Below are 22,694 nucleotides of genomic sequence, written 5' to 3'. Positions count from 1 at the left end.
AATATAGAAAATTGGTACCAGAGAACTGGGGTGTTGCTTATAACAGATACTTGAAAATGTGGAGGCAGTTTTGGAACTGGGTGTTGGGCAAAAGGTGGAGGAGTTTGGAGGACTCAGAAGAAGACAAGAAAACAAGAGAAAGTTTGGAATGTTTTAGAGACTGGTTAAAAGGTGGTGACCAGAATGCTTATGGAAACATGGACTGTAAAGACCATTCTATGGAGGTCTCAGATAGAAATAAGGAGTTTATTGGAAACTGGGGCAAAGACCACCCTTGCTGTGAACTGGCAAGGAACTTGACTGCATTCTGTTCGTGCCCAAAACTTTTATTTTTTTTTTTTTTATTTTTATTTTTTTTTTTAATTTTATTTTGTCGATATACATTGTAGCTGATTAATGCTCCCCATCACCAAAACCTCTCTCCCTTCTCCCTCCCCCCCCTCCCCCCCAACAATGTCCTTTCTGTTTGCTTGTTGTATCAACTTCAAGTAATTGTGGTTGTTATATCTTCTTCCCTCCCCCCCCCGATTTGTGTGTGTGTGTGTGTATGTGTGTGTGTGAATTTATATATTAATGTTTAGCTCCCTCCAATAAGTGAGAACATGTGGTATTTCTCTTTCTGTGCCTGACTTGTTTCACTTAATATAATTCTCTCAAGGTCCATCCATGTTGTTGCAAATGGCAGTATTTCATTCGTTTTTATAGCTGAGTAGTATTCCATTGTGTAGATGTACCACATTTTCCGTATCCACTCATCTGATGATGGTGGCCAAATTTTTTATGAAATGTGTAACTTCAAGGTGCAAACCTGGGGTATCTGGCAGAAAATATTTCTAAGCAGCAAAGCATTCAGGAAGCTGCATGGTTACTTGCAACAGCCTATGCTGAGTTATGGCAGCAAAAGCATGACATAAAGCCAGAATTTAAAGCGGAAGCAGAGGGCCGGCCTGCGGCTCACTTGGGAGAGTGTGGTGCTGATAACACCAAAGCCACGGGTTCAGATCCCTATATAGGGATGGCCGGTTAGCTCTCATGGGAGAGCGTGGTGCTGACAACACCATATCAAGGGTTAAGATCCCCTTACCAGTCATCCTTTATTAAAAAAATTAAAATAAAAGGGAAGCAGAGCACAAAGACTTAGGAAATTTGCAGCCTAGCTATGTGGCAGAGAAGCATAGAGCATTTTCAAGAGAAAAATGCAATGGTGCACCAAGAAATCATTTGCTAAGGAGATGAGTACAAAAAGAAAGAGATTATCAAGAGAATGAGAAAAAGGCCCTGAAAGCCCTGCAGAAACCTCTGGGGCCAACAATTCCATCATAGACCCAGAGGCCTAGGGAAACAGAATGGTCTCAGGGAACAGGCCTGAGATGCCCTCCAGGGGCTCACTGCCCAGGGCCACCTCAGAAACCTGCTTCCACTACCAGCACCCTGGCTGCTTTGGCTGCTCTGGCTGCTCCGTCTGTGGCTAAATGGGCCTCAGGTGTGGCTGGACCCACAGCTTTGGAATATACAAGCCGGAAGCCTTGGTGGCATCTATGTGGTGTTAGGTCTGCAGGCTCGCAGAATGTCAGAGCTGTGGAGGCTTGGGAGCTTCCACCCTGATTTCAAAGGATACATGGAAAAGCCTGTGTTGTGTGTCCAGAGAGAGATGTGTTGCAGGGGTGAAGTCACCGTGTAGAGCCTTCGCTAGAGCAATGCAGAGCAGAAATGTGGGGTTGGAGATGCAGCAGAGAAACCCCATCAGCACCATGCCTGGTGGAGCGGTGAGAATGGGACTGTCATGGAGACCCCAGAATTGTGGAGCTACAAGCGTGCAACCCCAGCCTGGGAGAGCCAAAGTGTGGCCTAAGACCAGGAAAGCCATAGGAGTAGAGCTGCCCAAGGTCTTGGGGGCCCAACCCTTATACCAGCATGCAGAGGACGTCAAACGTGGAGTCAAGGTACATGATTTGCCAACTTTGAGATTTAGTGCCTGCCCTGCTGGGTTTCAGACTTGTTTGGGACCTGTTACCCCTTTCTTTTGGTCTATTTCTCCCTTTTTGAATGGGAATATGTATCATTTGTTTGTTTGGGGAGATTTGGGGGATGGAAAGAAAGTATTTACCTGTGAGAAGGACACGAACTTTGGGGGACAGGGGCGGAATGCTGTGGATTGATTGAATTGTGTCCCCAAAGTTCATATATGAGAATTTTAATTCCCACTGTAACTGTTGAGGGTGGGAAATACTATTATGGTAATTAAAAGGTGGGGCCTTGAAGAGGTGATTAGATTATAGGACCAAGCCATAGTGAATAGATTAATAATGGTGGTCAGGGGTGTGGTTCTGAGGGCTTTAAAAGAAGAGCGCATGGGAGGTTAGTCTCTCTCTGCTTTGCTATTTTCTGCCACATGAGACCCCTGGGTTACTGTTGCCATCACCAAGACCCTCACCAGATGTGTTCCCTGACTTTGGACTTCCCAGTCTCCTAAACTGTAGGCAATAAATTTTGTTTTCTTTATAAAATACTCAGCTCTGTTTATTTTGTTATAAGCAACAGAAACAGACTAACACAGCCTAATACTATTCTTTCATAATTGGAGACAAAGGCCCAGAAAGGTTACATCCTTGCTACTAAAGACTTAATCCAGTTAGTGTCAGAATCAGTCAGGTCTTATCATCAGGTTTCCTCCTTTCTTATTTAGGCAGACACTTTTTTAGTAATCTTTCTTTTCTATGCTTCTGTAGTTAATTCTCTTCTTGGCTACTCACTGTACTAAAACAAGAGGTTCTCAACACTGTCTATATGACAGAATCTCCTGAAGAGCTTTCCAGAAAGTGTGATGCCAGGGCCTCATCACCAGAGATTCTAGTTCAACTGGCTGGAGGTGGGGCCTGGCAAAAGTGTTTTCAAAAAGCTGACTAGGTGATTTAAACCTGCATCCAGAGTTGAGGACCACAGCACTAGACCAAAAGAAACCCTCGTACTTATGAGAAGTACTCCAATATAGACTCAGGACACTGGGATAGAGTGTCAGATGACAGCAGCAGAAGTGTCTCAACATGACCTCATTATAGCTTTTCCTTCAACCTGGAACAATCTGTCGCGGCCGAGACATCAACCTCTTATGTGGTCTGCAGGACAGAAAGTGGCTGAGTCAATCACCACTTCCACAAGGTTGCCAACCAAGAGGCTGACTGACCAGTGCCAACTGAGAAGGTGGATCCTTCGGAGTGAATCATCCTCCCCCCACATGTCACTAAATGTTACTACAACCTAGGGCTAAACAAGGACAGGGAACATAGCCCTGATGGAATCTCTGCTTCCCCCTTTCACGGAATAAGACCTCTAAAATAAATCATTTAAACAAAATTTTCTTTACAGGAGATGTCCTTGCTCACTTTTATCCATAAAATCCTTCAATGTTAATCCTGATCAGTGAAGAGCATGGACAGTGAATAGGGAATTAGGCAGCTAAAGTTTCAAAATCACAGTAACAGCCTTTGGGAAGCATCACCGCTCTGTCTGTCCTTGTAGAGTAAAGGCACCCAGCCACTGGTACTGGTAGCCAATACTTGGCAGTGCCATCAACCCTCTGACAAGGTGAGGCAAGTGGGGGTACCTTGGGCTTAGCTCAACTCCCAGAGCACTTAGCCAGGGAGTGCACATGTCTCCATGTAATGGCCAGATCCAAGGAGGCAGAAGGTATTTCTCCAGTGGGAACTCGGAGGTGGAAGACTGCTTAGGTTCAGGATGTTACTTTGCCCACCAAAGCTGCACATCACATGCTCAAGGTGATTTTGAAGACAGAGGTCAAAATTAGAACAGGGCATCTTGCCACGAGGATATCAATGGCCTATCGGAGTTGCTGACCACTGCTTGGTCATCATCTACCTCAAGGGACCGGGACTGAGTTGATTGTGCCATGCTGTGTTTGGGGTTGTTTTTTCCTCTGTGGAATTAAAGGGTGGATTAGGTAAGAGTCTGGATTAAAATTAGAATCAGTGAATATTAAGGTCTTGTCTGTGGCCTCAAGGAGAGCCACTTCACCTTCATATGATTTATATTTTTACAAAAAAAATTAAAAATGTAGTATTATGTTGTAACATACTCACCAGTTTCAGCATCCACGGGCTACCACGGCATGTAGCAAAGCATCCAAACAGGCCAAAAACGACGATAGTGGTGCCAGTTCCGATGAGCACATAGGGAGCATTTGTGGAGTTCTCGGCAATAAGTGAGATATAGGTGCCCAGAGTGAGCTTGCCCCAGACTCCCACAGCCAGCAGGATCACCCCAGTGATCTGAAAAGGGAGAGAAGAGAATGTGAAACCACTGCTGAGAGAGGTGAAAATCAACAGAGCACTGTGGCCCAATTTGAAGATTCAAGTTTCCATGAGCAAGATGGGATTTGCTGTAGGATTCCCTGAGCAATGGGAAATGTCAGATACCATAAACTAAAACCACCATGGAGTAAAGACACTTCAATTTTGTACAATTAGATCTGCCCCTTATGCAATCCCATGTGCAGTTATTGTGTTAACTGGAAGTCAAGTCAACAATAAAGAACTTATTTTAAAAAATGCTTAAAAATTACATCATAAGACAGGTCTGAGAACTTTCTTCCGGGGACTGCCCAATATCAAGCTGAATATCACCCCAGAAAGAATATCATTCACCCTCTTCAATGGCATATGTGTATATAGTAGGTTTTAAGGACATCCTGCATGATGTTTTAAAGAACAAGGTGATTGTCTTTGACTATCACAAAAATCTCTACAAACACAAAATATTACAGATATTTCTGAATCCCTATTGATGTGCTGTCTTATTTACAATACTTTATTTGATATAAAACAGAAGAATCTGAATAGTTCCTCGAATGAGCTATAATGCAATTTGCAAATCCCACTGATCAGTCCAAAGGAAATCCCTGCAGCATGTCTAAACCGTAGAACCTTGCATCAATCTGCCTTACTCTAGGGAACAGACTCGGAGCCACATGCTATGCCTCACCTTCGACCCCTGCAGGCCACACACCCCAGCAGCTTTAGCTGCTGAAGCCACCAGCTGCTTTGTATCTTTAACTATCCCCCCAGCCAGTCTCCCCTCCAATTTTCCAATTGCTTAGCAACTCATTCAAACTGACAGCCTTCTAATTGCTACCACTTCTGACACCATACAAAGCTTGAAAGAAACATGGATGTCCAAGGGAGCCCTCTGTCCCTGTGTCTCATATCAAATGCCTCAGATTTCTGTCCAGCTTGCCCACTCAAGTGAGGAGGCAAGATGAGAAACTGGAGAAAACCAGCATGATATAAATCAATGCCCACCTGGCCAAGGTTTCCCCCTGTCAACCAACACACTGTTCCTTAACATGTGTAAGTAAACACCACCAAATACATGCTATACCATGAACCAAATGGCTGAGTCAGGGCAGATGCCTAGGCTTCTCTCCTTTACACACTGAATGTGCTTTTTTGTAGTTTGGAACCATCAAGCTCCACTATCAGATCGTTTCTCTGTGCAGGAGTAGACCCTGAAGGTTTCTCCACATTAGGCAAGGGTGGGCTCTACCTATATGAGGGATAGGTCATCAGAAACAAGAAGAGTTTGGGGACACTCGCCTACTCCCTATCCCAATGGCCTCTCTACTTTGTAGAACCATCACTGTGAAAGACAGAATTAAAAGTTTTAAATCAGAAAAAGATCAAGGAACTAGTGCTACTTTTATTAGGCAAAGGTGAATGATTGTAATGTAGTCTTGAGGAGAAAGTGTTTGACACTAACATTTGAGAGAAAGTAGTCCAATGGAGGTTGATGCCTTTGAAAAGTTCCAGTGGGAATGGCCTTAGTGAATTAAGAAAATGAAGAACACAGACGCTGTTGAATTCCAAGTACTCTGCTGACACCTGGTGGCTGCTAAAAAAAGGACCTTCCTTGAACAGCCTCTTCTGCCATACTCCTCCAGATGGAAACATAAAATGCTTTTTGCCCACTGGAATCAAAATTTAAGAATCAATGATCAAGTCATTAGGGGTAAGAACGCAGTGAACACCATGTAGAAAAAGACAGTGCCTGAGCTATCTCTTATGACTCAATGCCTAGCACAGTCCCAGGCACAGAGTAAATGTTTACTATTCATTGACATAAATGAATAAATAAATAAATACATTTAATTTCTCTGGGTCTTAGAACCTGTATTTTATAAAACAGAGCCTGTCAAATGCCAAATACTTACAAAACTTCTACATCAGGTAAATACTGAAGTAATTTAAAATGGAAACAAAGGCTTTCACTTTAGCAATTTTTGCCCCAAATTATAAATATCACAGTGCAAACGTATTGAAGAAAAAACAAAAAGTCAGTTAAACTAGTAAAGTAGTTACTATTTAGGCTGAATATAAGTCTCATCTAGAGACTTGCAACTTCATGGGACTGCTCCCAAAGATTCCATAACACTTCAGATACGTACTGAGCAGCTGCATTCTCTGTGTTGGTATTGCTGGTCATTACTGGAATGTGACTGCTTTAATGAAAACGTATGCTGCTGATCAAGTACTCGTGAGAGTCTGATATTATCTTACATTTCTGTGACCAGTGATTTCATGAAGCTCAGTTATTACCAAAACAAATCTTACACGGAATATGTCAAAGTTAACACAGATCCTACTTTTAAGGCAAACAGTATTAAGACCATTTTTATGTCTTTTCTCCTCTTGAAAAAAATAAGAATTTATCCTAATGCAACCACTGCTTTGTATGTGAAGCATATACAAAGCCTCTCCTCATATACAAAGTCTACAATACCAATTTGTTAAAATATTCATATTATATAAATTATACAAATATTCCATTTTTGGAAACAAGACTCTTTTTGTGGACCTCAGTGGTACCTCTTAAAGTTTGCCAGTGGGTACAAACAGAACACTGTAGGCACCATATTGCATGGGAGAAAATCCATCCAAAATCCTGACCTTGACCAAATCAATCACCTTCTAAGGAACTCATGCTCCTCTGAATAATGTGGGGACTGGGTTTAATAGGCCCCCCTTCCAGCACCTGTGTGTTAGGAATCTAAGAACAACCCAGAGAGGAAAGGCCTTCTCCAATATTGCTACTGTCACTCATAAACGCTGCTGATGGACTAGCTCTGTGTTCAGAAGCTTGCACTCCTCATATGCAAGGCCTTCTGCACATACCATAGCTCGCCTCTTCAGTTTTACCTCCCTCACTATATGCCATTATGCATTCTATATAGTTCCAGGAAAACAGAGCCATTCTCTGTGTAGTTCCCAACCTTTGCTCATGATGATCCTTTTAACCTAAGAGTCCTATTCTTCCTATAACTCCCCGTCCATATCCTAAAGTCTTATGGTACACAACACACCACTCCTCCCAGCCTCCTTAAACTTACTCTATAGTATGTCACAGTCCTGCTGTGCCCTATCCCCTTCCCGTGTGTATCCAGGACTGTGATCCCCTTGAGGGCAGAAGCTGTGTGCCTTGCACACAATGTCCAGTACATGTCTGCTGAATGAATAAGTAGACAGTCATAGAGTTGAGAAAGAGAAAGTTTCATGCTAGTCTTCCACCAGCTATACCCTCTGAAGCTCCGTGAGGACCTATCAGAAATGGTAAGAATGCCAGTAGGACCCATTGAGCCGGTCAGTAATCTGAGGAAATAACAATGCCGAGGACAAAAAAGAAAAGATTAAATACACAAGGGAGAAAATGGTTGGACTGCAGTGAGCCATAGGTGAGTACAACCATAGTTGGTAGTGGTAGTGGTACTAGACTTGAGGTGGGTATTAGAAGAAACTACCAGGCAATACTATAAAAATGCTCCTTACTAAGGATAAGAAACACACAAAAACAAGGGAAAGACAAAAGTCACTTATGATTCTCTCCTTGGTTCCTCTCAACACACATGCACTTACCCATACACGTCCCTTTGCGAGCACCCACAGGGGAGCCACTTCTCAAACACTTGGAAGTTCAAAGTGAAAAGCAAGGGCCAGGTTCTTTTGACATCTCTCTTCCCCTTTAGGCACAATGCTTAAGTTTAGAGGTCACCAAAGCAACTTGTATCTGAGTGCCTCAGAGACCTCGAGTTCAGAAATCAATCATCAGCATGTGTCACCTTTCTCATGGCGGTTTGGCTTCTTTCTCAGAAGGATCAATTAGCAAGCTTCCAATGCTGTGGTTTGAGGAGGTGACAGATTAGAGACCAGAGACCACACAAGTGGCCTGGTGAAGGACCACAACCACCACTATATGTGCTCCCAAATCTAGTGCATGCCAGGAGGCTTATTCCCAGCAGCTTGTTTTCTCTGTTTACACCACAGCTCAAGAGTACCACTAGCTGCTACTAATTTAGGCTTGGTGACGAATAAAACTACAATTGTGGCATTAGAAAAGTTAGGTCAGAACTAAAAAAAAGCTTTTGTGTGATAGTACATATTACTTTAAAATTACACTGAAAGAAAACTACATATAGGCTTGGCAATATGCCAAGGGGTGTCCAAGCTGCTCTGGAAGTGAATTATTGAGGTTCGTTCTAATCTTAATGTCAATATTAGGGGAGCAGGCAACAGACATAAATGATTCCTCTTGCTCCTGGAAGGTCTACCCGGATCATGCTGGGAAGTCTCCCTCCTGACCTTGCAGCGTCCCAATCCTCAGAGGGGAGCCAGGGATGCAGGGCTTCCATCTTTCTCATACATCCCCAGGCATTTTACTCCAGTCCACTCCCTTTTCTGCACACAAACCACACACCTTCCGATTCAGTTGCTGCAATTGATCTCAGATGAGCCAGGTTTGGGTCTGAGAGGGTTAAGTTTCAATTTCCTCTCACTAAATCCATAATATGTGTTTTGTGAGCCCCACCTCCTACATGAGCATACGCTCATTATTCTAATAATGACACACATTCATATTTATTATATCATGCAATTAAAGAAAAAAAGACAACAGAAAATTGAATAATAGAGGTTTAATCTATCTAGACGAGTGTTGCCTAGGAAGCCATATGGGATAGAAAACACTGCATCTAAAAACCCACCAAAAGCAGCACACAGAAGAGACGACAGGCAGAAATCTCAGCTAGATTGCATTTGAGGTGAAAGCCACAATTCAATCATCCCAGAGGTTTATAGGTTAATTCAATCTTGGCAACTATACACAGAGGTATTGTGGAATATCCTTCCCCCATTCTAGATAATTCTATAACTCAAAAAAAATGCATGACACAGAAACTCCATACAGAACATCAATAATGAAAATACAGGTTCCTCAGAAGTAAGATTTTAAGAAAAGCAGCCAACAAACTATTCTTTCAGCTGATTCATAAGTGATTATGTATGCCAAGGGGACAGCAGGGGAGGGTGAGTCTTTGTACAGTGCTGGGACTTGATTTCATAGAAGTAGAGAAAGAAGCCACAAAGACAAAGAAACCAGCAGCTTCCATCATCTCATGGTCTTCTCTTTAAGAAGTAATGGTATGAATCTGTTATATTTACAACTTAAGATTTTATTACAAATTATTTGTGTATATACTTAGTGTTTTTAAAAAGAGTAAGAACCAGAATTATCAGGGTTTTTTGCTGGGCTCACCCACTCCAGATGGACGGCAGAAAGAGACTCAATATATTTTTTTTAAATGGGTGAATGAAAGAACTCTGGGCTGGGGTTAGGCGACCAGGGTTCCAGTTGCAGTTTTGTCACTAATCAGCTGTGTGACTTTGGGCAGATCACCTAAACTTTCTGGGTCTCAGCGCTCTCTTCAGTAAGATTAGGAAGCAGAAAAATCTGATTTCCAGTGCTTCCCCCCAACTCTAATATTCTGATACAATAAACAGGAATCTCAAGCTTAATGCACTTATTCACTGAAATGTATTTACAGATGTGCCTTTGAGCAAATAAGCAAAAGAATGTTTATAAAGGTCTCCCTGTGACCGACAAACCGTCAGCAGTGGGGGTAGGAAAGTTGGCTCCTTTCTGGACCTGAGGCCAGCTTTCCAAAGTGGCAAGAGGTTCCTGGAAAAGAGAGGGAAGGAAACATGCCAGCAGGTCACACATTGGTAGTTTGACACAGACATCTGAGAATTTATTAACTCACTGGCATAAGGAAAGCTTTACTTTTTATATAAAGATGACACTGTTATCTTGATAGCAATAAGACATGTGCTTTGAGCTGTTTCTTTCTAGGCAAGTATTTTGGCCAATTTAACCTTTTCGCTCCATCATTTTTGTCTGTGTCCATGTGGGTGGGTGCGTGTGTATGTGTATGTTAAAGAGAACACAGGGTGCATGGCTGAGAGATTAATGGCACTATCAAAAAGGGACAGGGAGGTTGAGAAGAGGGAGAGGAGTGAAATTATCTTAAATGCTGATTTGTTAGAACTGAGTCTGAGAACCAATAGGAAATCCAGAGACCATCTGGTCCAGGCCCTGTTTTCTGTCGGGTTTGAGGTGACCAAAGGCCACAGGGGCAGTTGTGGATGTGGGTCTGGAGTTCAGAAGTGAGTCAGAGCTGCAGGTGAGGTCTGAGGCCAGAAGTGATAACTGAAGGAACCATGTGTCTCAGGAAACAGAAGCAGAGGATGGGGGAAGGTCAAAGGCTGAGACTTGAGGAAGACCATCACTAGAACGCAAAAGGATGATGCTGGAAAACAGGGAAAGCGAGGAGACACAAAACAGAGTAGACAAGTCTATGAAGGTACTTGCCAATAGAGAAGTAGGAGACATGGAAGGAAAGGAATTTTTTCTCCTTTAAAGATGTATGGGACACAAAATACTGAAACAGTTCATTGATCCCAGGTACGCAAATGAGCCAACATGGTACTTTTTACTTAAACGCTCAGTAAAACCCACTAAGATGATATTTTGTATTTAAATATTATCACATCCTATAGTCCACTCATAGATTACTATTTTCAGGAGCTAGGTCATGAGCCTAGAGCAAATTGTAACAAACTTTACTTTCTCTTTGGATTTTATCAGTGACCATATAGCCAGAATCTGAAGTGCAGATTATCTAACAAATCACAGATGCTTTTAAAAATATGAAAAGGGCTTTAAATGGTACTATGAAAAGTCAGAAATTACAGCTCTGGTTGTGGGCACATCACAGGCTCTTCACGTGATCATTCATAGGAAATGGCTCCAGGCATGCTGTAAGTCTAGCAAACAATGCTTCCTTCCCCTGGTTACCTTTAAGTTGCAACAGCCGGTTTGCACCAGTCATGTTACATATCTGTGCCTTACTTTGTCATCTATAAAGTGACAGAACTGGCCCTGGTGACATCTACAGGGGCCCTTCTAGAGCTAGACTTCTTTGTGTTTCTGTGAATTGCCCAGTGGTCCTTGGAAGGTCAGGGATCAAAGCCCAACTCTTAGCCAGCTTGCTGAATACACTGTCAACGGTATTCCCGAAGGTCCTGCACTGGCTGGGCTCTGTACTCACCCTTGGGGAGTCTAGCTGGCTGGAGATTGAATATTCCCTAATGTCCTGAAGGCCCATGAAGTGGTAGTAATTGATCCACAGGGTGACAGTAATTTCTGAATTAGAAACAGGGTCTGAACATGGTAGAGATATTTGAAATAGGCCTATCACAGAAAATGAGGGCTATACAGCTGATATAATCATAATAAACACCAATTTACCAAGTGATCCTTTTACTACTTGAATAACTAAACCCCTTCAAATGAAGCCCAAGCAGCTCTATCTTATACTCAATTTAATTATTCAACAAATAAGGTCACATGATATTTCCAAACATGTCATTAGTTACTCTGTATATCCTACTGGGAAATGAGAAATCATGAGCAGCCCTGAATTGGTTTCTCATTTTCTTTATATTACCCTCAAAGACTCTGAACTTAAGGTCGCCTCCCCCTTAGAAAAACAAATCCCCAAAGAAAGACTCAAAAGCAAAAAACTAAGTTAACTCCACGTTTATTAGTACACTGAGAAACATTCCATTACATCAGGGAGAAATGTTAAGCGTACCCTGTTCTTAGCCTCTTGGCATTACTTTTCATTTAGAAGCATTGTTGAGTTGTCCTTGAAAATGTTTAAAACAGGACTTAGGTTTTTGATCTGCACTAATAAGGAATGTCTTACTCCAACTTCACATGTCCAAAACTATGTGAAAGAAAGAAAAAGTAAGCAAACCAGAGGTTAAGACTGTCTGGATGTAGCTCACCTCTGTGGTTTCACGATGACCCAGATATAAAAATAGATGTCATATAGGTGAATCCCTATTAGTAATCGGGACCAGCAAAGCCACTTACCAGGAGATTTATGTACTTAGAAATCAGGACCAGCTGTAGTAGCTAAAGTGGCAGACGCTTAATGTTTGGGGTATTCCCTCTATACCACACCTTCTCTGTGAAGTTCCCAAATTGAGCTCACTTGTATTTAAGATCTGTTGGTGCAGTTTAATGCACACACAGAGGCCACCGCATGAGTGCCAGGAGCACTAACAGTCTTGGTGCTGTTAGCAGGTGGCCAACCACCACTAAAGGAAGAGCTGCGGTGGGGAAAGCACTTCCCTTGCTCTCACTCCCCAGGCGAGCACTGCTGTGAAAAGATGGATCAAATTCTACACTAATAGAAAAAAGTACTTTTAAGAAAGATCGTGTCAGTATGAGATTATAAACAAGAGCTCCGACTATATTAATGTGTGTTGACAGGAAGTTTCCACTGACCACACATTTATCCTGTCCTGTATTGTTAATTGTGCATACATCAATATTTTAGGAGTCATGTGGAAGGGAATAAATTTAGCCCTTTACCTTCTTTGTATCCACCAAAGGCTCACCCACATCCTGTGCCCGATTTTGAGACCACATGTCATTCAAACATTCTTTCGTAATGTGAGCAGAATTGTTGCTTTTTTATGATTCCCAATTTTTAATTTGAAAGCCAGTCATTGTGCCTATAATATGACATACCTCTGGAGACCATAGTAGGAGCTCAATAAATACAGAATGAATCTTAGTGACGAGCTCTTCAAATTCAGCTTCCACAGTGTCTGTGTCCTTAGGGGTTACTGGATGGGAATGAACCTGGCTGGATAAATTAATCCTAACAATCATTGCATAAATGTGAACCTAAGTGTCAATCTGTGACAGAATGGCATGCATCTCTCTCATGATTATGCTGTTGAATAGATTTGGTTTTTCTAGAGTTCCAATATTTTCAAAAGGGAGAATTTTCTTTGCATAATTTCTATATAGTATTATCAGATTCAAAATACCAGAAGCAAAACCATAGTTCTAATATATACATACATGGGTGAACAGGAAGATGCTCAGACATTGCCGCTAGAGTCACATGCTTTATGTGGCTATGTGTTGATGGGGTGTGACAGGTTGGATGGTTTGGGGAAGTCATGCTTCCTTTCAGGTGAAACTGGAGCCCATAAGACATAATGTCACAAGAGGACCTACTATTAAATGAGTAAAAACCTGGGGAAGAATGTGTGTATACAGCATTCAAGAACAAGATTCTCATACAAAGTGTAAGGCAGGGTTCTCCCTTCAGTGGTCCTAACTTTCTCCTGAGGTGACTAAGGAAAAAAAAAAAACCAAACAAATTTGAAAGAAATTGCTATTAGTGATTTAATTAACTTTCTTCTCAACACTCACTTGTCCACACTGCACACATGTGATACTGCCATCAAATGAGATGTACAGGTAAAATTCAGATGTCTAATATCGACAGGGTACTATCAAAAAATTAAATTAACTTTAAGGTAACATGTTCTTGACATTATTAATAATAATAATAAATAATAATAAATGCCATTCAGAAAAGCACACAGGACACTTTGCCATCTCTACCACTACCACCCTGGGCCAATCTCCCATCTCTCTTTGCCTCCACCCTTGCCCTCCATGCTCCATTCTCAACACAGAAGTCAGGGTGATCCTGTTGAAACTTAAGTCTAATAACATCACTCCTTTGATCAAAAGCCTTCCACAGCATTCGTCTTTGAGAGAGAAAGCCAGTGTTCCTAGCCTGGCTTGCAAGGTGCTACCTGACCTGCAGCCCTCGCTGGTTCCTACAATGTGCCTCCAGTGGCTCTCTCCTTGCTCACTGTGCTCCAGCTGCACAGGCCTCTTGGCTGCCCTTCAAACACTCCTGGCATGCTCCTGCCTCAGGGACTTTGCACTTGCTCTTCCCTCTGCCTGGCCTGCTGAGATCTCTCATTTCTTCCAAGTCTCTGCTCCTCAAGGAGCCCTTCCCCAAGGACCCTACTTAAAAGCAGAATCTGGCCCTCCAGCAGGGCTCCTGCTTTACTTTTCTCCACTGCACTTGTCGTCTTTGAACACTATTTAATTTACTTGCTTAGTATGTCTCCCAAAATGAATGTAAGCTCCATAAGAGCAGGATTTTTGCCTTATTCACTGGTGTATCCCCAGGCCAAGACAAACGCCTGTTCATAGTAGGAGCTCAGTAATATTTGTTAAATGATTGAATACAAGATGTCAGGCAGATGAGTAAGTGTGAGCTTCAGAGGCCACAAAATCTATTGACATTAGCACTGTACTGAGAAGGCCAGATAGTGGGCCAATTTGTTTCTAATCTAGCACATAATGTCTGCTTTTGGCCACAAGGGGGACTAAATGAGAAAGCACCACTAATGGAAAAGTAACTCAGTTCTAACATCCTATGATCCATGAAGTCTGTAATTGATGGTTAGGAGCTGAGAGAATGAACAGTGTTTATACCAGTAAGATTTCTCGCTCTTAAAAAAAATATATACAAGGGGGTGGCGGGGGGGGGCTTACTATGCGCTAGGCACCATGCTAAATGCTATAATGCTTTATCTGACTCAATCCTCCAAACCTCCTAACAACCCTATGAAATGTGCCCAAGTTCATAGATGATAGGCAGAACAGGTACTTAAAACCCTGGGCCTCAATCACTGCCTTCCCTTAAGGTCCTCTTTAGCCTGTGTGCAGAAGGTTCTTTCTCCCCACCAACCCTCTGCTCCTAACTCTCCCATAAGAAGAGCTCAGAAGCCAGTATTATCCATCCAGGCACTGATTCGTCCCTAAAACAACCCTGAGAACTTGGCTGCATCAATTAAAAAATAAAATCTGCAGGCATGGTCACTAATTCATTTATTTTAAAATGCTGTCCATTGTTTCCTCCCTTTCAAGCAGGCAAATCTGTAGAAACTGAAATATGTTCCACTCCAAGCTATAGTTTGATACTTTAAAAGCCAGGATGGGGAATACATATCTTAATGTATATATTAGGATGAACCAGAAACGTTAAACATCACAAGCACCAGGCTTGTGGAAGGACCCATCTGAAGAATCAATAAAGCCTGAACAAATAAAGCCATACAAACAGAAAACTGTACTGTAGTGTCTTGAGTACTGTTTTAGCACATTCTGGGCGCGCGCGCGCGCACACACACACACGCGAGCGCGCGCGCAAACGAGAAACTAAAGTACTCTGCTTTTGGCCCTGAGAAGAAAAACAAGAGGCCACAGCTGAAATACATATGAGAAGAACCCACTCTGAAGCTGTGGAATCATCTGACTTTCAAAGTAGCTCTGACCAAAAGTGACGGGCTGAGTCACTGGCTAAGGCAGCGACATCTATCTGTATGCTGCACCGCCTGGGAGAGGGATTTGGTTGTTCACGAACTAAGGGCACAGTCTGGAAGCACAGTTAATTGTGTGTGTGTGTGAGATAAATGCTATTTATTAAGTACTGTGCTCCTTATACGCTTCATCACATTTATTCATAATCTCCGTTTTGCAGATGAAGACCTGTGGCTTTGAAAGGTTCAGCAACTTGCTCAAAGTCACAAAGCTAATAAGTGGAATAGCCCAGAGTCAAATCCATCTCTGTCTAACCTGAAGGCAGTTTTCCCAAGACATCATGATACTCTGCCTCCTGTGGCAGTGTAAGCAAGAACGGGCAGGGCCTAGGACTGAGTTGCTCTTTGTCCAATATTACCTGGTCATTGACCCTCTCCTCTATGTAGGTGGGTGCTGTAAAGAGAAGCCCAGTTTTCTTTACTGCCTAAGGACTTCCTGAGAGTGAGTTATGAGGAAATCAGCACTCTGAACCAATTCCACAGCAAGTGTTCTTGGGCAGTTTCTAACATCAATGCCCAGGAAATATGGGAAAAGGCAGGGAGGGAAGAGATGACTCGACGTACTGACCCTGTGAGAACTGGCCTTTCCCCTTCTTTTCTGGGGCATGCTCCAATTTATGAACCAGGCTGTGTTCTAGATTATTTAAACGGTACTTGTTTAGAACTCAAAATGCATTTTCTTTGGGAAACAGTGTTATGCATGGTGGCTGTGTTTCTACGCCAGTCCTCAAAAGTCTATATTTAAGCCAGTATTAGGGAAAGTTATAGAGAAACAGGTTTTTGGCTCAATATGAGGAAGTACTTTCTAATAACAGGCATTATCCAAAATGGAGTGAGTTGCCTTGGGAGATGTTACAACAGAAGGTAAACAGCTTTCTGGGCATCCCCACAGAGTCTCCAGAGGTAACCACAGGACAGAAGTCCTATGGCTGGGAAGCCAGCAGGAAAGGCTGAATTGCACCAATTCTCAAAAGCTGTTCTCATCCTGACTATTGTCCCAGAAGCCTTGTGATTTTTCCTAGCCAATTCTCTCCCTGGATTTTCATACATGAATGAATAGAAGCTTTAGCAACACAGGAATTAGGGAAACCACTTTCCCAGACCCAGAGTTTCATTTCCTTTGATCTCCAAAAGGAAGAAATAGGCCACATAATTTTGTCACACAAAGAGCAATAGAAATATCTGTTCAGTGTAAGGAGGTTGCAACAAAAATGAGCCGTGTTCTTTAAAAGGGGAGATAGCACTTGAAGGAGCATTTGCCCTATTATTATTTTTTAAAAGATAAAAATAAAAAATGTAAACTTTATTTCTCAACATAAGCTCCATCAAGTTCAAGACACTTTTGTAAGCAATTGTACCAGCCATTAAGTCCATCCCTAAAGAACTGAGAGTCTTGGAAATTTAGCCATGTCAAAGCAGTCTTTTTTACATTATTTTTTGTGCATTTTTAAATTGAAACATAATTGTACCTATCTGTGGGATACAGCATTGAATATCAAGACCTGTGTGCAATATGTGATGCTCAAATCAGGATAATCAATATATTCAATATTACATGAGAAATTGGTAAAGGGCCACAAAAAATGATTACATTACGTAATGCCCTATTATTTTAATATCTGTTTTCCCTAGGCAAATAAACTCCACCATTTCTCAGCTAGAGTCAGGTTCTGGTTGACTTTAACAATCAGTGAAAGTGGTTAAAGATAAATATACAAAAGCTGTAGATGCAACCTTCGTACTTTTCACATATAAAGATTCTGTCAACAACCTGACAAAAAGAGAACTAAACTGGAACTAAAAAGTAAGTGTCTATTATAAAGTGCTATTAGTAATGACGAATTGCACCAGAGATCTACTTCTATAAAACAATCACATAGCTCCTGAGAAGGTTATGGGGGCAAATATGTAATAAGTCCACTTCTCTGCCGAGCTTGCTCCTGCAGGGCCCATGCTGGTTCTACTTGCTCGGCCCTAACACCCCATCACTGCTCAGCCAGGTCCTACCTGCCCTTCAAAGCACAACTAAAATGCCCATTCCACCAAGAGGCTTTTCCTAACATTCAAAAGATAATAATCATTTCATTCTTCTCTGAATGTGCTTGGGATTTTCCACATATCTCTTGTGAGTGACATTTTACCTTGCATTCCAAAACTTTGTGAACACCTTATCTGCATCCCTAGTCACTCGCTCCCTGAACACAGATGAGACCCTTGTAGGGCTGTGTTAACTATATATATCCTGTGGTATCTAGTGTTCACTTTTGATAATGAAACATGATCAGGAAGATAATAAAACGTGACCAGGAAGAGTGCTTTGATTGCAAATAGCTCTCATCTAGGACATATCAATGGGGCATCTCATTTTGGTCTGTGAGGTTGCTAAGAGGGCATGGGATGGGAGAGGTGGATTGGGGCCCTGACATATAAAAAGGCTGGAAATACACTACAGTCAAGTGTGGCACAAGTATTAGAAGCCTTTGCATCACCTCCATGTTGTACTTAGAAACAAACACTACTGCTGTGGTCTTAGGCAAATGAGAAGTTCAGAAAAGTACAACTTGGTAAACAGGTCCCCCAACTCAGAGGCTATTGATATAAGCCTCCTCCTTCCCCAAAATCACCATCAGCAATTTAGTTTAGAAAACTAGGCTTCTTAGCAAAAAGGCGAAATCCTTGCCCCACCGACAGTATTAGCTGGAAGTGACTGGCCCACTGACTACTCTTTAAAGGGGCATGTATGGGACAAGATCAGCTGAGTCCTACTTAATACTCCACACAAGTTAATGACCAATGACACACTTTCCTGGGTACCGGGAAGCCACCGGATCTTGCAATATGTTCACACTCAAAGCCAAGAGCCATCTGAAGCCCTGGCACACACTGGGAGAGACTGTGACCACAGGATGACACTGGCTTGCTGGCAGGGCAGACAAGCAGGCACCACAGGTATCTTCTGACCTCTGCCATCAATGGATATTATTTTTGCTATGCTATACTCTCAACTCATTTTGCCTTGCATTGTTCAATCAGAAAGTATCTTAACCACAAATCATGAGGCTACAGGAAAGAGAAGTCGTACAAACCACCTTGAGCAAAGGGGGGGGGGGTGGTTCCTGAGGGTCACGGGCATCTCGTAGGGAAGCACAAGTAACTGGCAACTTCAGGGACAGGATCCAAGGGCAGCTACCCTTTCCCTCCCCTACAGCAAGGGTTCTGGGATGCAATTCTCTGGCAGACCTGCCACATTCTTCTCTATCTGTGCAGACTGGTTCGCTCTGTACAGTGACAAAAGCTTCCCATTAGAGCACCTTCCAATCCAAACATCCAACAGAGACTGATGAGCAGCCTTGGAGACTAATTTTGAATTCATGGGAGAGAGAATCCAAGGGGCCTGTCTCAGGTAAGATGAACTCTCTGAAGCCATGGGCGTGATAGTGGCAGGGCCATGTCCCAATACTCCATCTTACCAGCAAGTGTTAGAACAGATTCTCAGAAAAACCTGTGAGCAGGACAACCCACTGATTAAACTGCCTTGGCCATCCCTTCCCACCTAGAATAAAGAATAGAAACTGTGAAGCAGTCTACATGTTCAGTTCGTTTTTAAACACTCTATAGTCTGCACAGCACCAGATAATTCTGGTGGCAGAACCGTAACCAGAGCAACCCTTTGCCTAGAAGAGGCCCTGGGGAAACCCCACTCAGGCAGCCAGAACCAGCCTGCACAAATAAGCAGCAGCCCTGGATGCCTAACCAGGGCTACTAAGCAAGGGTGCAGCACTGGCAAATCCCAGCAGGCCAGACCTTCTCCTAGCTCCTCCCCAAAGTGTGGCTCAGGTCCTTGACCACGCATGAGGCTCAATGCCAAGTGACTTCAAATAAATGAAGAAACTATCCTGAAGTAACTGACTTGCTATTCAACTAACTATACTATACGGACCATGCAAAGTAGGCTTGTCTTAAATGACCCATGGAATTGGCAGGATCTTTTGGATGCTCTCCCAACTGCACAAAGACTCTCACCACATCTGGGTAAATAGGATCCCACTTCTGACTCGCAAGCTCAGCCAACAGTGGCTACCACCATTGCAGCATGGACTCCTCCCACAAGAAAGCAAGGGCTTGGCTGTGGGGAGAGAAATGGGTCAATGTGGATAATACAGTATAGAGAGAGGTGTCACACTGTGTCACAAGCTCTTAACATATTCATATTCACTTGGGGAGTAGAAAGAGCCTGATGACCAAGCACATAAAAACAAATGCCTTCCAAAATGCTAGAAAGCATTAATAACAATATTTTTTTAAAAGATAATAAAGAGCTGTGGACAGCCCCCACTGCCTGGCAGAAGGCAGAAGCACAGAAGAGGTCCTGAGCAGGAGCTGTGGGCAACCCCCACAACCCAGCAGAAGGCAGAAGCATGCACAGGGTCCTAAGCAGGAACAGTGGACAGCCCACCCAACCCACCACTGCCCAGCAGAAGGCAGGAGCATGCTGAAAACACTTCCACACAAGTGGTCCACTACAGCTATGGCTGCCACAAAAGCAGCTTGCTGCCACAGCAGCACCAGAACCATTATGCAAGTGGACCACCAGCCACTCAACTACATTAACACAAGGAGAATCACCAGTGGAGACTGGAAAAAGAAGAGGAACTATCGCCCCTCAAAGCCCATTCCAGAGTAATAGAAACAATTGCTCTACCAGATGACCAGACATCAACTTACCTAACTGGAATATTATAATATTGGCATCTATTAATTCTTAAGTCATGTTACATGCAAATGCCTAAACTAGCCTATGGTGATAGAAATCATAAAAGTGCCTGTCCCTAGCGGGGTGAGGACTGACAGGATGGGGCACAAGGGGTGATGGAATTGATCTTTATCCTGATCTGGGTGTCTTGTGTGGGAGGACCTTAAAACACAAGCAGAAAATGAATGAGTGAAGAAATATTACATAATCATGACAGCAGGAGGAAGAAAACCGCTCTTGGATTTTATGCAACAAGTAAAATTAAAATATCCTGCAACATTTGGAAGATGCAAAATAGTTTATAAAGTATTTTCATTCATAAAATTCCATTTAATACTCAGAATAACCCATGAGGCCCACATAATCAGCATGCTCATTGCAAGATGAGAAAGCAGGATCAGAGAAAATTAAATGCTGCCACAAGTCCCACAGTCTGTAAGAGGACAGGACAGAACAAAAACCCAATGCTCTTACTCAAAGGACACATCCTCTTGACTACACCATGCTAGATAATTTTATTTATTAGTTTTCCTGGTTACTTGGTTTAATTCATTGTATTTGTACATCTGACTTTTACCCACCCTGGTTCTCTAAACTGTAAGCCTCCCTGGAAAATGAGTTTATTAGCAACATCATCCAAACATACATAAATCAGAGTTGACAATCTGCCAGAACCACAGGACTCCATCTGTGCCTAACATCCAGCATCTCAGGCTCTTCAGTAATCAATCCATGACTTTATTCTCATGAAGATCAAAGGGTTAAAATAAAGCCTATTACATTAATACTGCCACAATTATGTCCCTTTGCAGATTGCAGTTTCAATCTGTCGTGAAACTTCATCAGCATCCACCTTGTCATCTTACCAGCATGCAATCAATTGAGGTTGGGGACTGAATTGTGGTGTTTTATATTTCCAGGAGCACCCAGTATGGTGTCCTACACATAGTACATACTCAATAAAAGCTTGTTTTCTCAATACACTTGGTACGTTCTGTGACATGAAATTCTGTATTGCATACAAATATATATTTCAGTAAAACTCAGGAGAAATTTACCATGATGCTTGTATTAGTCTGGGTTCTCCAGAAAGACAGAATAAATAGGATATGTTATAATTATATGAAAGGGATTTATTAGGGGAATTAGCTCACACAACTATGAAGAAAAGTCCCACGACAGGCTGTCTATAAACTGGATGCCAGTAGCGTGGCTCAGTCCAAGTCCAAAGGCCTCAAAACCAGGGAAGCTGACGGTGTCCTTGGTGTAAGTCCTGAATCCAAAAGCTGAAGAGTCTCAAGCTCTGATGTCCACGGACAGGAGAGAAGAGTGTGTCCCAGCTCCAGCAGATCGAGAGAGAGTTTTACCTTGCTTCTGTCTTTTGTTCTCTCTCGACCCCCAGTGGATTGGATGGTTCCCGCCCACATGGAGGGCAGGTCTTTCCTACCCAGTCCACTCAAACTCTCATACTAATCTCTGCTGGAAACACCCTCACAGACACACCTAAAAAGATTGCTTTACCAGGTTTCTCAGCATTCCTTCACCTAACCAAGTTGACACCTAGAATTAACCTCCACAATGGTTTATGTATTAACTTCATTTGTTCTCTCCCTTTAATTCAAGTGAGGGAATGATTTACAGAGTTTAACTAAAAGGCTCTAGCTAGCAAAACCAACCTGCAGAAACATGTTGTGTTAGAACACAGCAGGGAGCATAATTTTTTAAATGTATGCATCTCCTGCCAAGTGTAATCAGAACAAAATCTATACTCAGGACAGGCCAGGCCTCTCCACACTTCAAGGCTTATCTTCTCCCCCAGTACATCCCTAATTCTCACTGCAGGGGAGATGGTTTTCAGGTTGAGTTATCTTAAAGATACACATCAGCACTGTTCTTTCTAAGTGGCACACGGGGGAATTTAGGTGCTGACCTCAGCGAGGGACCATGAACTGAGACAATCTGCACCCCCTTGGCCACCAGTCTCTGGCAACATGAAGACACAAATATCCCAGAATTAAAGATAAAAGCAAGAAAGTTGCTGGATTGCACTTGTGCTTGCTCTCTCTCTTGCACTTCAAGGCAGAATTTTAAAAATTAAATAGCATCCCCAAATTCTATCACCTTAGCGTAATTGTTTTATATTTTGGGACATTTCATTTCACACAAATACATATAATTACAACATTTAAATCACAAATCGTATGTACTTAAAACGGCAAGTAATTAGAGCTTCTTAACTTTTAAACTTATATCCCTTTTGGTAAGCATAGAACAGCTCATGTCCTCTTTTAAGATTATTTGGGATTTCAAAGGCTCTTCCAAGCAATTGT

The 22,694-nt window shown here is 42.5% G+C and overlaps 1 protein-coding gene across 1 annotated transcript in view; it reads right to left on the bottom strand.

Moving 5' to 3' along the window:
* The window catches only part of TSPAN7 (tetraspanin 7), a 123,889-nt gene that overhangs the window by 20,713 nt on the left and 80,482 nt on the right, over positions 1 to 22,694 (bottom strand). The window contains exon 2 of the mRNA XM_063083540.1: positions 4,098 to 4,286. Within this exon, the coding sequence (XP_062939610.1) occupies positions 4,098 to 4,286 (189 nt within the window). The remainder of the gene's footprint in view (positions 1 to 4,097; positions 4,287 to 22,694) is intronic.

This window comes from Cynocephalus volans, chromosome X (genome assembly GCF_027409185.1).
Source record: "Cynocephalus volans isolate mCynVol1 chromosome X, mCynVol1.pri, whole genome shotgun sequence".
Classification (NCBI taxonomy): Eukaryota; Metazoa; Chordata; class Mammalia; order Dermoptera; family Cynocephalidae; genus Cynocephalus; species Cynocephalus volans.
This window is presented reverse-complemented; position numbering and strand designations above follow the sequence as displayed.